Consider the following 17,182-nt stretch of genomic DNA (forward strand, 5'->3'; position numbering starts at 1 on the left):
CACCCGAGCGGCGCGGGCTCTCAGGTGAGCGCTCTGTGGCCGGGGCGGGCAGGTCGCCGCCTCGAGATCTGGCACGAAAGCCGCACAGGCTGTGAGGGTGTTGGCGGGGTGTCGAGAGGAGGCGCGGGGGCCCCGGCGAGGGTCCGGCCCTTGGGGTCCGGCCTGAAGCGGGAAGGGGTTCTGGAGCTGAGGGTGAGTGGAGCTGCCCGCCCGGGCCCGAGTTTGGGAAGCATGAGGGAGGGGGCTCTGTTCCAGGATCGAGTCCGGGCCCCACCCCTAAGCCGCTGTGTGACCTTAGACAAGTCTCTGTCCCTCTCTGAGCCTCGGTGGCCTCAGCTTTGAAATGAGGGTCGGGGAAAGGAACCGCTGAGAGTTTGCCCTGATAGAGGTTCAAAGAAGGAACCCCTGCCTTCCTGCTATTTATATTCTCCTTGCTCAGGACGTTGACCGCCAACGTGAATGGTAGGAGTTCCTCGCAGTCTCTGAGTGACCTTGGGCAAGTCCCTTGCTCTGGCTGTCGCTTTCCTCATCTACAAAATGAGTGCGCTAACCTCTTGTGTGATCTCTTTAGTATTTGAGTGTTACTGGTTTAAATAGAAGCAAGGTAATAAGTGTGCTATTCACTTCAAGTTTTCCCTTTAAGGGTGTAATAGAGACAATATCTTCTTGGAGGTTGGACTAGACTCTGGCCCGAATTCCCCTTAGTTCCCAGATTCTGGGGTTCTATTTGTTCTCCATCCCTCCTCGCAGTTGGAGGAGTGATTTCATCCAAGGCTTCGTGCCACCTCTCAGCTGAGCAACGCTGGTATTTTCATTGACCTAAAATCGAAGAGCACTTGCAAGGGGAAGTCTGACGTTCCAGCCTTTTTGTTTGTGTTTTAGTGGCAGGGAGGCAAGATGACATCTCTCCCTCAAGCTTGGAACAGCTGAAGGAAACAACAGGACAAGATGAGAACAACCAAGGTCTACAAACTCGTCATCCACAAGAAGGGCTTTGGGGGCAGTGGTCAGTATTGATTGATCTTTGGCGGTTGTGTAAGTTGGCTGAGGCTCTGGTGTGTCCGGTGCCTAGAAAATTACACACTTACTCCTGTGACAATTGAGGCTAGACAGGCAACCTAAGTGAGTGAAGCAGCAAGTGTAATACAGTAATGCGGAGGGCAGTAGGACCAGAGAGCACAGGCCCCTTCTGAAAGCATTTGCATTCTGACTTTTAAGGAACATTGTGAATATTGCCAGTTTGCCACCCTTCATTTGTTTGTATTTTTTATTACATATTTACTGTATATGTTCTGGAAGATTCCAGTCTGCACTGGTTTGGCAGAAAAGAGAAACTGACATTCAGTGGGAGAGAAGGAGTAGCTGTGCAAAGACAGGTGTGATCAAAGCATGGACCTTTGCCTGGCTCGGAGGCATCGTGAGAAGGGGCAGGACACAGCTTGTTGTCCTGCACTAAACCAGAATCTGTTATCAGCTGTATATCTGACTTTCCCTGTGACCTGGGGCAAGCTCCTGGTTTACCTATTTACAAATTCAAGTGCTTCAGAATAGTTTCTCTTAACGCCTTGAGTCTGTAAACTTGCAGAATGCAAAGGCACTTAGTAATGTGAATTTTTTTTTTGTAAAGGAATAATTTTCCCTTCTGTCCTAACAACCTTATTTGCTTCAGAAGTTGGGATTAACACGAGTGTTTTAAAAATTATATTTTAGTATGCATTTGCTCCTCTTTTATGTATGTATAAACCTCCCAAAGGGAAGGACTGCTAAAAAGGGAGAACAATAGTTTCTGTATCATAAGGTCTTGGGATTAAGTAAAATGATGTATGTAAAGTATTTAGCAGAGTACCAGGTTTCTTTGTGCTGCTCAATAAATGCAGCCTTTATTACCAGGACAAGGATATACCAGGCATTGCTATATTTAAAACACAATTTCTGCCCAAATGCACAATCTGTTGTTAATGTTATACTTTGTATGCAACTGATGCTACCTAAACATTTGTGGAGTAGAATTGAATGGACAGCAGAAATAACTTTTGACAGAGTGAAGGATACAAGGATACGGTATATACAGTGTATATACAATGTATACAAGTCTGCTTTTTCATGTGTATAAGACAAAGGCAGCTAGGTGCTGTACCCAGTCTCCTGCAGGACCATAAATAAAAATACATCCAGCAAACAGCAAATATTAGGTGCATGCCTGTGCCAAGCATAAAGATTATGATATATGACAAGGGCCCTTGTCACTAAGGAGCTTTCAGCTTGATGCAACAGATGTATAAAAAGGAAATGATAAAAGAAGCAGAACAGAGTCCATGCTCAGGGAGTTTAATTCAGACTTTGGAAGTTAGGGGCAGACTTCACAGAGGATTTGGCATAAAACTGTCCATGGAAACAATATACCAAATAAAATTTGGGATTAACCCAGTGCTTTGCTTTCCTAGGCTGAATTTTTGTTGGGTCTGATTAAATTTGTAATCTGGATATATTTGTCATGGTTTTAGTGTAATTAAAGGCCATGTCTTTCCCCCAAAATTAAAACAGAAAAAAAAAAATCACTCCATCTTTGTGGTTCTGAGTTTGTTGTATTTGAAAGAGTTCTCCCCCAGCCCCAGTGGGGACAATGGTAGATAAACATATAAAACTATGTCCTCTCTATATTTTAGGGTCTCATTGGACCCTAATGTGAACTGATATCTGAGGGTTTTCCCTGATCAAATGCTGCCCTTCAAAGTCCAGAGCATTTTATTTGGCTAATTTTGATGACTTATGAGAGATGGTGGGCTTTAGGTAGAAGGACCTCTGCACTAGTAATCAGTCCTGGCTGTGCTATTACTAGCTATCTACTCTTAGGTAAGTTGCTTTATCTCCTAGGTTATTTCCTCACTTCCGTTAGAGCCAAAGGTTTATTGTGAGGCTCCCATTAAGACAATATTTTTGGAAATTCTTTGAACACTGTATAAATAAAGGGATTGTGCTGTATCTGTGGCACCCAGGCTGTTTTGTTCCTTGTGTATGCAGATACACAATATTTGAGGGGGTAAAGGGTTGTGCGAATCCTTTAGTTGGTCTAAATCTTGATTTAAATGGAACCTCATCTTCGAGGTGGGGTCGTAATACCAACCTGATGGGGTCATGAGGACCCAACATGAGAACAGGCTCCGTAACCTGTCACCCAAGTGAGTGTGTTTTCTGCTTGCGATCCCTGAACTGTCTTCAGATGATGAGCTAGTGGTGAACCCCAAAGTATTTCCTCACATCAAGCTTGGAGACATCGTGGAGATTGCTCACCCCAACGATGAATACAGGTGAGTGTCTCATTGGGATCAAGGGAACTAACTGGGCAGCCCGCTGTTTCCAAGTAATATTTTATCTAAGGGCCCTGAAGGGCAAGACAGCTCTTTGCCTTGGGATAAAAATGCTCCTGCCCTCTAGGATTTGATAAACCAATAATCTTTTTAAGAGTAGTCCATTCTTTCTGTTTTTAAAGCTGAGATGACAACTCTGTGGACCATTCTGTAGGATGTGTCCATTTCCTTGAGTGCGAGGGCAGAGTTTCTTTGTTTCTAAGGGAACTTTCTCCCATTGATGTGCTGCGAGTTACAGTATGTCCAGAGTGATCTGTTTGCCTTTTGTGGGGGTTGAGGAAAGCTGGTTGGTTACCGCTTACAGCATCCCCTCTCTGTTGCTTTTTTCTCCAGCCCTCTGCTTTTGCAGGTCAAGTCACTTAAGGAAGATTTACAGAAAGGTAAGAATTCCATCTCTCTTCTCTTAAGATTTTTGCACTTTACTCTTCCAGAAACTATAAGAAATCTCTTTTCACAATCTCAGGGAATGAGGGCCCAGTACTTCTCTCCTTATCAAATTGTGTTCCCCTGAAAAAAGGGTCAGATATCAAAACTGCCGAGGAATCTCATTTGTCAGCATGTTGAGGGCACTGAAGAAACTATCTTTATTTAGAGTCAGGAGGAAAGTTAATCTGAATAGGTGAAGCTTTACACCTAACTCCAAAAAAAAAAATTGTTGAAAAGCATGCTTCCTAAATATTACATTTTTTTTCACAAAATATTTGTTAATACCTAGTCTAGGGGTGGGGAGGAAAGAAACACATATTGATGATTACCTACCACATGTGTGAGGCACTGTACTGGGAGCTATTTGTATTCTTTCTTTCTTTATCTTCCCAACTCTTGAGTGAGTGAGGAAACAGTCTCAGTGAGATGCATTGGCTTGCTGATGTCAGTAAGTGGAGGAGCCAGAGCAGCCATTCTCCTTACTCGTTCAGGATCCAAATCCTTTCTTTTTTCCTCTAATGCCTGTACCATACTGATCAAGGAACCAAAATGTTAATTGAGAGCGAATAAGATAATTCCTTAAATAGTACTTAAAAGAAAAAAAAAAATCCTTCTAATTTGCTATAAAGGATTTTGATGTTGCCCACTCTTTTATAATTCAGTTTGATGGGAAAACGTTCTATAAAGCCCAAATCCTAAGAGTGTCCTTACCCTCACCCCATCTTCCGCCACCTGTTATGTTTCTTAGTTACCAGACGTAAGGGGTCATGGAAAAGTTTGTTTCTTCCTTAACTACCACCACTACTCTCATTCCAAATGAAAAAGGATCCCTTTCCTCTTCTGAATTTTTGCAGTTCTTTGAACTTTTTCATGTTCTTCCTAAATTCTTTGTTTCTCCTCTCTCTTTACCTCTGTTTCTGTCTCTCTTTCATATTTTAATTCCTTAGGCTTAGGTCACATTTCACCTAAAAAGCTGAGAATTCTAAATTTTAAGCTTCCAGAAGGCAGAGAACGTGTCTTGCCCGTGACAAAGGATCGATTTTGTTGCTGGTTGAATGTCTGAGTATTTATAGATTAGAATGTATTTGCCTGACTTTTCAGAATGTGTTAGCTGATGCAGATTTCTCCTCTGTTTCAGAAACTATCAGTGTGGACCAGACCGTGACTCAAGTGTTCCGTCTACGACCTTATCAAGATGTCTATGTAAATGTCGTAGACCCTAAGGTATGTCTTTGTTCTGGAATATCTTTGGGGAGTGATTAGCACCCTTCCTCAAGATTAGGTCTCTAAGGAAACAATGAGCTACTTAAGTATAGTGTTAGACCGTCAAATATGTGGTCATATATAGGTCATTTAGATTATAGGTAGTATGTAGGTTGCATTTCAAGCCCTCTCCCCCTTTTTTTTTCTTTTTTTAAAGATTTTACTTTTTTCGTTTTTCTCCCCAAAGCCCCCAGGTACACAGTTGTATTTTCTTCATTGTGGGTCCTTTTAGTTGTGGCATGTGGGATGCTGCCTCAGCATGGTTTGATGAGCAGTGCCATGTCCGCGCCCAGGATTCAAACCAACGAAACACTGGGCCGCCTGCAGCGGAGCTCGCGAACTTAACTACTCGACCACGGGGCCAGCCCCCCTCTCCCCTTTTTTTAAAGCTTGTCCTAGGGGCTGGCCCAGTGGTGCAGCAGTTAAGTGTGCATGTTCCACTTTGGTGGCCCAGGGTTTGCTGGTTTGGATCCCGGGTGCAGACATGGCACCGCTTGGCACACCATGTTGTGGCAGGCGTCCCACATATAAAGTAGAGGAAGATGGGCATGGATGTTAGCTCAGGGCCAGTTTTCCTCAGCAAAAAGAGGAAGATTGGTGGCAGATGTTAGCTCAGGGCTAATCTTCCTAAAAAAAAAAACTTGTCCTGAAAAGATTCTGTGTATATATGTGTGTTTGTGAAGCTAAATGTGAAATTTTCTATTAAAATGCTAAAATTTCTTTATGTATTCCCATTTTTCTTCTAGAAATGGTGCTATAATAGATAAAAATCATTGTCCAAAAGATGTTATTGATGTTATCTAGAGAAATAAAGTACACAGCTCAATGTTGTGTTTGTGTGCCAGAATAAAGACTAAAACACAGAATTGGTACTCTGGTACTCTTTGGACTTAACCATGATACAGCTGCTGTGGCATCTGCTGTAGATTTATCTGTATTCAGAAGCCTTTGGTTGGATAAAATTCTGTGTGTCTGAGTTCTTCTATTGAATGGTCTTCCAGAAGTTTTCTTTGTTGCCAAAAAGTTTCTCCATGGTGAGTGGGCGTTATCTTATGACTATAAAGCATGGCAGAGTAATGCAGAGAGATATATTTGATTATGCCTTTTAGGATGTGACCCTTGACCTAGTGGAATTAACCTTTAAGGATCAATACATTGGTCGTGGGGATATGTGGCGACTAAAGAAAAGTTTGGTAAGATGTAATTTTTAAAAAAGTCTGTTACTTTTCTCATTATATTAATAATGCATGTTTATAACAGAGATTTAAAAGATCTAGTAGGGAGAAGAGTATAAAATTATTTCTCATTCCAGCATCACAGATAAGTATTGTATACACTTTGTGTATCTTCTTCTCTTTTCACAGTTTTTTTGAGCTTCGTTTTGCTTGTTTATTCTCACAGATTTTTGCCTTGCGTTTTTAGTATGAATGGGGAATTATAATAATATTTTACATTTGAATGACACTTCAGTTTTCACATTTACACTTGACCTCATTTGCTCCTCACATCTCCTGCTTGTGGACAGGTATTTCTTACCCCTAATTTATAGATGTGAAAACTGAGATTGAAAAGTTAAGTCATTGTCCAAGACTGGAAAGCTAGTAAGCCATTGACGCTGGGCAAGAACCCAGGTCTTGTTGCTTCCAGGTTAGGCTGCTCTTTGCTGTACTGTCCTGCGTTTTCCTTATTTTTTATTTTTGATTAACATTTCCCACTTAAAAAAATGATGAGTTCATCAGAATTGTGAGCTGGTGCTGAAAATTCTCCTTACTGGACTTTTTGAGTATTATGAAACAACAAATTGTCGGTAGAGTTTCCGTATAGTGTATATTTTCAGAAAAAGATATCTTTGCTCGTTTTTTAGTTGGTGGAGAGGGTTCCATTTTCTAAAATGAGACATAAGTGTTCTATATTTAAATAAGTATGTAAATATAGATATGTATGCAAAAGTATGTGAAGGTAAGTATATTAGTGAAGCTGGCCACTTATTCTCCACCTGGTCCTTACTATTGTCTATATTTTCCAAACTCTTTAAGAACCTACTGGTATACCTACCCAAGCAGGTTTTCCTATGGGGTAAATTTATTACTCTCATGTTAGAAGAGATTAGAAAGCCAGGAGACTTTCTTTGTGATCTTTTATGGCCTTGATGTGTTGTTGAATCTCTCTCTCTCTCTTCCCTTAGGTCAGCACATGTGCCTATATCACTCAGAAGGTGGAATTTGCTGGCATCAGGTAGATAGTTCATCACTCTTGTCTTACCAGCTAGTAACTGGAAGTAGGATCAAGTGCAATAACTGGGCTACATAAGGCATTTGAGGCATACGAATGTCCACATAATAAAATACACAGTAGCTTAAAACATCAGATTTTTGTAGCTAAAACAAACCCAAAAACCCCAAATTGCACTATAGTTTTAAGGTAAATGGAAGTTGGTGAAGCCACCTGTATTATGTAACAAAGGAGATATAGACTCATAATTTTAGAACCAGAAAAGGCCTTTGATGAACATGTTTAATCAAACCATCTCATTTTACAGGTTAGGAAACAGGTTTGGAGACATAAAATGACCAGCACAATAGTTCCTGATTTGCTGCCCTTTTAGCTATATTGCCCTGCTCTTGATTTTTAAAATTATTTCTATATTTCAGTTTGTGAAGAAGAGAGAAAAAGGGACTTTATGAAACCACTTTTAAATTCAAAAACCCAAACATCCACACAGTAAAGACTTCAAGCTGTGCAAAAAGGTGTTTAGTGAAATATAAATTCTTCTAAGAAGGAGCTGTGTCTTTCCTGAAATTTACTCTGTATATGCAAGCGTATCTACATCTGGTTGACTCACTTTCAGTGACGCTGGGATTGACCAGTGGGTTCCTCTGATGCAGTCCACTCCCCCATTATGAAGTTCCTCATCAACTTTTCAGTTAATGGTTTTGTCTGTTGATGATTGCTCCAAGATGATGATTTTCTTTTCTTTTCTTTTTTTTTTTTTGAGGAAGTTTAGCCCTGAGCTAACTGCTGCCAATCCTCCTCTTTTTGCGGAGGAAGACTGGCCCTGAGCTAACATCCATGCCCATCTTCCTCTACTTTATACCTGGGACACCTACCACAGCATGGCTTTTGCCAAGTGGTACCGTGTCCGCACCTGGGATCAGAATCGGCAAACCTTGGGCCGCCAAGAAGCAGAATGTGCGCACTTAACTGCTGCGCCACCGGGCAGGCCTCAGTGATTTTCTAATTCTGTCATTCCTCCTACCTTTATTGGCCAGAATCCTTTTGTAAAGAACTTTTTCATCATCACATAGGGCTCTTTGATTAGTCTGAACTAGTGATCCTAAAAGAAAGGATGAAGGATTCATTTTTCCAAAAAGGGATGTTTTAAAAGTTGTTGGAGGGTCAAAATTGTTTGAAAAATTTTAGTAACTAAAGCACAGCCCAAGAAGTGACTAAGTCTCGAGCAGAACAAGAAATGCAACCCAGATTCATGCCTTCCAGCACAAGCTAGTCTCTGAGGTGGCCGGCCAGGAGTCAGGAGACCTCTTTTCTACTCCCGCAGTGCAGGAGATTAGCAGGGTACTGTCCGCCAGGTCAGGGAGTCTCGGAGTTTGCTCATCTGTAAAATGAAATGGTTGGTTTGGAATGTTTTTTTGTAAAGGACCAGATAGTAAAATTTTAGACTTTGGGCCACATGGATGTCAGGTCTCTGTCACAAATTCTTAGTTTTTTGTTCTTTCCAACCATTTAAAAATGTAAAAATCATTCTTAGCTGTGGGCCATACAAAAACAGGAGTTGGGCTGCATCTGGCCTGCAGGCTATAGTTTGCTGAGCCCTGGTTTAGAAACCCTCTCAGATCTCTTTCATTCTTAAATTCTATGTTTGTTTAAATGCCCTCATACATGTGGTACTAGGTAGAGGAATGAAAACCCTGACATTGGGGCTGGCCCGGTTGCCGAGTGGTTAAGTTCACACGCTCCGCTGCGGCAGCCCAGGGTTTCGCTGGTTTGAATCCTGGGCGCGGACATGGCACCACTCCTCTAAGCAACGCTGAGGCAGCATCCCACGTACCACAACTAGGAGGACCCACAACTAAGAATATACAACTATGTACTGGGGGGCTTTGGGGACAAAAAGGAAAAATAAAATCTTTAAAAAAAAAAAACAAAACTCTGACTTAAAGCCCATTTTAGACTTTTAAAGATCTGACCTCATATTTTGCTCATTCATGGTTAAATCTAAACCACAAAGTCTTCTACCATTTTTCCAGAAGACTTGTCTATCATTTTTCTACACTGGACCAAAAGTCACTTTCTTTTCCTAACTACATGAAGGCATGCAAATTAAAAAGAAAAAAAAAAAGATGTTCTGGGCCTCATATGAGAAAAGAAAGTATAGTTATTATTTATATAGTTAAAGTCATAATAAATTATTAAAGAATTTCTCTGTAATTTAGCCTTTGAACCTGGTAAGTTAGCCAATAATTAAGGACGTATGGGATAGTTTCATTATCTGGAGACCCTGCCTTAGAAACATTACTTTTCCTTAAAAGATAAACATTTTGATTTTCTCTGAGTAAATTCCCAAGTATTCTTGAAAATGTGAAAAAAAAATCCCCGAAATCGGTATTTTTAAAAATTAAGGGAAATTTTAAAAGAAAAAATATTGCCCTAAAATCTTGTTTCCTAACAATTAGCATTTTGCTTTTTTAATATATTGAACTTAGAAACCTAGTCTATATGATCTCATTGTGAAGAGATCTCATTTTCCCAGATATAGTTTTGGGACTGCCGACTAGCTGTGGTTTCTTTTTTTACTTAATTTATTTATTTATTTTTCTGACTCACACTCCAGAGGGAGCAACACTGAATAATTTCTGGCCCTGACTTCTCAGCTGTCCAGGAGCAGACAGACCTGTCGGGAGAATCATGCCTAAACCCCCTTGGAACATCCAGTTCGGGTGTTTTCCTGCTAGATCCATCCCTCTGCAGAGGATCTTCTGGGATCTTCTCTGACTTGAGCTCTGATTCTATGGTGGCCATTCTCTTAAAATATCTCTCCTAATTATAGAGTTAATACTGTTGAGTACCACTTGTTCAGCACATGCTGTATGCCAGGCATAGGCTAAGTATTTTTACATATAGTGCTTGCACATTGTCGACAATCTGAAAAGTAGAATCAAAGAACAGGAAAAAAACCATAATAGTACTACTTAGAAGCAGCCACTGCCAACATTTTGACCATAGTTCTGTCAAAATATTCTTTTTTTTCCCCTTTTAGCTTGAGACCATGTAATATGTGCAATTTTATATACTGTTAAAAAAACCCCCAAAACTCTGTTTTCATAATTTAAAAAATACATATTTATTTTAGAAAATTTGGGTAATATAGAGAGTATAAAGAAGAAAATTTACAATGGTATATAAGCCAACTACCTACAGGTAACTACTATAAAATTTTGGTGTGATCTTCCAATGTTTTATTTTCATATATACGTGCACATACATGTACCTTTACTTAGGCAATGATGCTGTGTGTACTATTCTGTATGCTTTTTCCCACTTAAAAGCATGTAAACATTCCTGGTGAAGTTAAAACTCCTTGTAAACATTTTAATGGTTCCATGATACTGTTTGGATGCACCGTAATTTACTTAACTGGGCCACCATTGCTGGCCATTTAGGTTGTTCAAGGGTGTGTGATGCAAATGATGCTCCAATACCATACTTTGCACCTATTTTAACTATTTGTTCACAGAATGAGGACACTTAGTTGTAAAGGATAGCGGAGATCACTGACCTCCGACAGCTCATTTGATAGAAAAGGCAGTGAAGGTGACCTGCCTAAGTAGCTACATCAATCAGGGACTAGTACCTGCCCGAGGCACCTTATCCTGGTCTAAGGCTTGGCAGTGTGCCATTCTGCCTCCTATTTTTATTTTATTTTATTTCATTGAAGTCGTAGTAGTTTATAACATGGTGAAATTTCAGTTCTACGTTATTGTTTGTCAGTCACCATATGTATGTGCCCCTTTACTCCTTATGTCCACCTCCCAACCCCTTTCCCCTCTGGTAATCACTAATCTGTTCTTTCTGTCCATGTATTTGTTTATCTTCCACATATGAGTGAAATCATATGGTGTTTGTCTTTCCCTGTCTGTCTGCCTCCTATTTTGTAGGAAGCTGTGTGTGCTCTTGGGTTGTGTCCTGGGGGTTATGGATTTTGCACTTGGCATCTGTCAGTGGCATTTCTTTCTCCCTTGAACCAGTAGAAAAGAGAAGAAATGCTGCCTCAGGGCCATTCTCAGTTTCTGTTTGGGTAAGGGCAAATCACAGGTTTAGGAGCAAAAGTCAAGATTGTATTTTCTCTGTGTGCACACGTGCATGTGTGTGTGTGTGTGTTTGTTTTATAAAGAACCATTTCTGTAGGAATAATAATAACTATTTTGTAGTTTACCAAGTCCTCTCATTTACAGTATCTCATTGGATATTCCCAAGAGCTCTAGTAGATGGATGGGGCAGGATTCTCACTAACCACATTTACTGATTTTTTAAAAACAGACTCAGAAAGATTATGGCTTGACCTCCACAGGGAGTGGAGGCACAGGAATCTAAGGCCAAATTGTGTAACACCACTTTGTCTATACATACTAGTAGAAGTTGGTGAGTTAGTGTACTAAGAGTGAGCTCGTTTTAGAGGTCTAGTTCATTTGATGTGCGGTAGCTTGTATGCAGAGTACTTCTTGCTAATAGAACTCATAGATCATGGGAACGTGGAAGCTCTTATAATGTTAAAGAAACAGAAATCCCTTCTCAGGTCAGGCTTGCTGCAATTGTCCACTCACAGACATATTTGGGCAAAGGAATACCAAGAGGCACCCCTCTTGCTGAAAGCAGAGCTGCGACCCTGAGACGTGTATTTGAAAAACGTGGGGTTGCTCCAGGCTTCTTCATTTTACAGATGGAGGAGAGGCCCAGGGAGGCTGACTGATTGTGCAGTGTTTCCCAGGTAGCCTGAGCTGTGACTCCTGGCATACGGCATTTTCCTTGCTTTTATTTTCTCTTTTCCTCTTATTTATTTATTTATTTTTATGAGGACTGATCGATTGCTTAGGGCCAGGCAGGCAACTGCACTGAGGTTGGTAAAAGAGAAGGGCTTGAGTGGTTGGCTGAGGGGTGATTATAAGGTCCTCAGTAACAGCTACCACTTCCTCTCCAGGATAGTCTTTTGTGTTAATATTTACCATTGTTATAGTTCTTGCTAATACAAATAGCCACTAGTACTCTTTTTTTTTTTTAAAGATTTTATTTTTCCTTTTTCTCCCCAAAGCCCCCCGGTACATAGTTGTATATTTCTAGTTGTGGGTCCTTCTAGTTGTAGCATGTGGGATGCCACCTCAGCGTGGCTAGCTGAGTGGTGCCATGTCTGTGCCCAGGATCTGAACTGGCGAAACCCTGGGCCACTGAAGTGGAGCGTGTGAAGTTAACCATTTGGCCATGGGACCGGCCCCACCACTAGTACTCTTAATTGAGCACCTCCAATCCCAGCGCTATCCTGAACAGTTTCCCCACATTAGCTGGTTTAATTCTCAAAACAGCTCTGTAAAGTAGGTGTCATCTCATTTTTATAGGTAAGGACACTGAGCCTCACAGAGTTATTTCTTCATGGCCATTCAACTAGTAGGTGATGCTAAGACCTGAGATTCCTGCCTAGACCAGTTTCGCAGCAGGCTGGTCAGCTCTGAAGGCCATGATCTTTGAACTGTACTATCCATTTCATGCCCTTAAAAAGTTGCAGAGGAGTAAACATCACGCCCCTAAAATGCAATATGCAATACCAAGTTGCTGTGAAGATTTTTCAGTAGAATGACCTCCCTTGACTAGGGATCCTGTCCCTTCGTGGCTCTGGACTGCTTGTCTTCTAATCCTGATATTAAGATGGATTTTGTTTCTGTTGAAACTCATTGTGTCAAAGCTGGGATTAGCAAAATTGTTCATCACTGCTTCTTAACTGTTTTTGTGACATGGGCCCTTTTGAGATTTGACAAAAGTTATAATTCCCTGCCCAGAAAATTTTGGATCATATGAGAGGGTTCTTGGGTTCCCTGAAGCCCTTCCTTAGACTCGCATGTTGTCTAAGGACTCCCAGATTAAGAGCTCCTGTTGTACAAATTCAGTATGCTCTGAGAATTCTTTATGCTGTGTAATCTGTTCATGGCACTCTCTCTAGAAATCTGTAACCGGCCAGGTCATTTGGGTAGTAGAGCGAGCCGCCCTGAAGTCACCCCTGTTTCTTCTTGGTTTATGTAAGACGTGTGTGTGTTTCTCCTTTTAGGGCACAGGCTGGTGAGCTGTGGGTCAAGAATGAGAAGGTCATGTGTGGCTATATCAGTGAAGATACCAGGGTAAGATTGATAAAATGGCTTTTTTGGTTCTGTTTCCCCATACCATTGTATGTAAGTCCTGAAATCAAAAACAATACAAAGAAACAAGCAAAAACTTGATAATTTCCTGATAGCTGCTGTCTGCCCAGGTGGACAATATTGTGATGTTGTCAGGGACTCCTGCAATTCTAATTTTGTACCGTTGGATCTCTCCAGTTTGGGGTTGATCTTCATCTGAAGAAGGTCTATTTAATATCAGATATAGAGATGAATATCTAGCTTGCAGGCTTCTATGCCCACTAGTACACAGCAAAAGTTAAATTCAGTGGAAGATTGCGTTGGTAAACACAAAGGTCTGGAAGATTGCGTTGGTCAACACAAAGAGGGACCTTTGCAAAGGAATCTTCTTTTGACCCTTTATTCTGGTTGGAAACATCCAAAGTGAACAGCTGTAAACATTACCTGTGCTGTTGAAACCACCTGTCTGCTCTTCCTTGTTCTCATCCCCCTGCCTCCTTTGACAGCAGAGGTTCTCAACCAGGGGCAATATTGCTTCCCTGGGGGTCTTTCAGCAATGTCTGGGGACAATTTTGGTTGTCACAACTAGACTGTGGGGAGAATGCTGCTAAACATGCTACAGTGTATAAGGCAGCTCTCCAGAACAAAGAATTACCTGGTCTAAAATGGCAAGGATGTTGTGGGGGCTATTTTGTGCATTGTGGGATATTTAGCAGCATCCTTGGCTTCTACTCATTAGATGCCAATAGCATCCTACAAGTCATGACAACCAGAAATGTCTCCAGACATTACCAGGTATCCCCTGGGAGAGTACAATTGCCCCTAGTTGAGAACCAGTACTTTTAGAGGTAACTGCTATCTGAATTTTATTTTCATAATTTCCTTGTTGTTTATATAGTATTAATTCACATATATTTTACCCTAAGCAGTATATTTGTTTTGCTTATTTTTCAACTTTATTAAAGTGGAATAAAAATGTACATAGTCTTTTTTTTCACCTAGCTTTTTTGTACTTAATACTATATTTTTATTTATTTTATTTTATTTTTTTGTTCTTTTTTCTTTTTTTTGAGGAAGATTAGCCCTGAGCTAACTACTGCCAATCCCCCTCTTTTTGCGGAGGAAGACTGGCCCTGAGCTAACATCCATGCCCATCTTCCTCTACTTTATATGTGGTACGCCTACCACAGCATGGCGTGCCAAGCGGTGCCATGTCTGCACCCGGGATCCAAACTGGCGAACCCTGGGCTGCCAAGAAGCGGAACGTGTGAACTTAACCTCTGCACCACCAGGCTGGCCTGTCAATACTACATTTTTAGTCTATAATTAGGAGTGTATTTGCTAGGTCATAGGTTTCAGTCTGTAAGATAATGCCAAATTATTTTTCAAATTCTTTGGAACAGTTTGTACTTCTAGTAGCAGTATATAAAATCTGTTGTTTTTCACTTTTTCCAGCACCTGGTGATAGATTTTTAAAGCTTTTGCAACTCTAGTAGCCATAAATTGGTATTTTATAATGATCTTAATTTGCTTTTACCCAGTTTTATAGAAATTTGCTCTTAGGCATGACTTACAAAGACCATGATAATTTGGCATATGTTACCTCTTAAACCTCGTTTATTTATTTATTTAACAAATAATATGGAAGCAGTTCCTGTGTGTCAGCTACTATGCTTTTTTTTATACACTTAATCTTTTTATTTTGTGAGGAAGATTAGCCTTGAGCTAACATCTGTTGCCAATCTTCCTCTTTTTGCTGAGGAAGACTGACCCTGAGCTAACATCTGTGTCCATCTTCCTCTATTTTGTATGTGGGAGGCTGCCACAGCATGCCTTGACAAGTGGTGCGTAGGTCTGCACCCAGGATCTGAACCTGCGAACCCCAGGCCACCAAAGCGGAGTGCTCAAACCCAAACACTATACCACTAGGCCAGCCCCCACTTAATCTTTTTTAAAATGTGGTACGGAACATTATCAGTGAACAACCTTCGTTCTAGAGGGGAATTCAGAGGGGGAATCCCCATTCACTGGGGATCCATGGTTGAACAGCACAGACGAGATCTCTTCTGGTAAGGACCTTACCCTACTGGGAAGACAGATGCAGCTAGACACTCTGTCCATAAATCTGATAATTACAGATATGATGAGTATTCCAAAGGAAATTAATTGGCTAATGAGAAGGACTAACTGAGGGTGGCTTCCTTAGCAAACAAATGAGATACATTAAAATTTCTGAGGGAAACAAGGCATTGAGATAGAGAATAACAGAAGACCCTTCTTTATAAAGCTGGACAGGGAGGGCCTCTTTGAGAAGTGCTGGAAAGGTGAGACTTAGCCAGCTTATGGAGGTTGAGGCAAAGAGTATTCCAGGCAGAGGAAACAAGTGTGAGGCTAGTGCGGCAGACGCATAGGAGACAAGTAGGGAGAATGATGTTGAGGAGGAGGTAGACAGGTTTCAGCCAGTTCATGCAGGGCCTTGAGGACCATTGTAACCAGTGTAGAGTTTATTCTAAGGACAATTAGAATCCGTTGAAGGATTTTAAGTGGGGGAGTGATACCTGAATTATGCTTTTAAAAGATCACTTATTCATTCAGTTGGATTTGGTTGAACAAAAACCCCAAAGTAATAAATTGATGCTTAAAGGTCAACTTTTTCCTTTCCTATAAAAGAACTGCATGTGGGGCTGGCCTGGTAGTGCAGCAGTTAAGTTCGCACATTCTGCTTTGGTGGCCCGGGGTTCGCCGGTTCGGATCCCGGGTGCAGACATGGCACAACTTGGCAAGCCATGCTATGGTAGGCGTCCCACATATAAAGTAGAGGAAGATGGGCATGGATGTTAGCTCAGGGCCGGTCTTCCTCAGCAAAAAGAGGAGGATTGGCAGCGGGTGTTAGCTCAGGGCTAATCTTCCTCAAAAACAAAACAAAACAAAAAACTGCGTGGATAGGCAATTCATGGCTGGTATGACAGTGTCACAGTTATTGATGATCTAAAGCTCCTTCTGTCTTCATGCTCTGCCATCCTCAGGATTGGGCTTCTGTGATCCAGCTGGAGCTCCTGTAGCCACATCCATATTCCAGGCAGAGGAGGGAGAAAGGGAAGAAAGACAAGAGAGGTGCACTCTCCAGTCAAGTCAGCCTCCTTGAAGGACACAACACCTCCATTTATATCTTACTGGCCAGAATTTAGCCACGTGTAGCTGCTCAGGAGGCTGGGAGATTTAGTCTTTTGGCTGAGTCCCCTGCCTGCCAGAATAGAATCAACTTCCTGTTACTTAGGAAGAAAGGATATTGGCTAGGCATCGACAGTACATGCCTTAGCCCATCTGGCTCTGGTGTACAGAATTTTTTGTAGGGGCAAGATTGAAGCAGAAAAATGGGTTAGGAAGTTAGAAGATGGTGGCATGGACTAGAGTGGGAGCTGTAGCAGTGGAGAGATGTGGGCAGATTTGAGATACATTTTGGGGTAGAGTCCACAGAACTAGCTGATGAGTTGGATGTGAGGAGTGAAGGAAAGAAAAGAATTGAGCAGCTGGGTAGATGGTTGGTGGTGCCATTTAGGAGATGGGGAAGACTCGGGAGGAATAGGGGAGGAAACAAATCTCAGTTTGTGAGATTCTTGTTGGACATCTGAGTCGAGAAATCTGGGCAGGCAGTTGAATCTGGAGCTAATTTTGTTGCTTTTCCCATGTATTTCCCCTTCACTGCATGTCCTAGCCATGGGAGCCATT

General features: G+C 41.4%; 1 protein-coding gene across 8 annotated transcripts in view; it reads left to right on the forward strand.

The window, feature by feature from the left end:
- DEPDC5 (DEP domain containing 5, GATOR1 subcomplex subunit) overlaps window positions 1-17,182 on the forward strand; it is a 117,169-nt gene continuing 99,987 nt past the window's right edge. For 7 of the 8 annotated variants that reach the window (XM_046640817.1, XM_046640820.1, XM_046640821.1 and 4 more), the window contains exons 1-8: window positions 37-192; window positions 883-1,006; window positions 3,221-3,308; window positions 3,702-3,748; window positions 4,933-5,018; window positions 6,167-6,250; window positions 7,243-7,292; window positions 13,387-13,456. In XM_046640817.1, the coding sequence (XP_046496773.1) occupies window positions 949-1,006; window positions 3,221-3,308; window positions 3,702-3,748; window positions 4,933-5,018; window positions 6,167-6,250; window positions 7,243-7,292; window positions 13,387-13,456 (483 nt within the window). In that variant the 5' untranslated portion in view covers window positions 37-192; window positions 883-948. The other variant, XM_046640818.1, reaches the window with a different exon arrangement.

Source organism: Equus quagga, chromosome 15, assembly GCF_021613505.1.
Source record: "Equus quagga isolate Etosha38 chromosome 15, UCLA_HA_Equagga_1.0, whole genome shotgun sequence".
In the NCBI taxonomy this organism is placed as follows: Eukaryota; Metazoa; Chordata; class Mammalia; order Perissodactyla; family Equidae; genus Equus; species Equus quagga.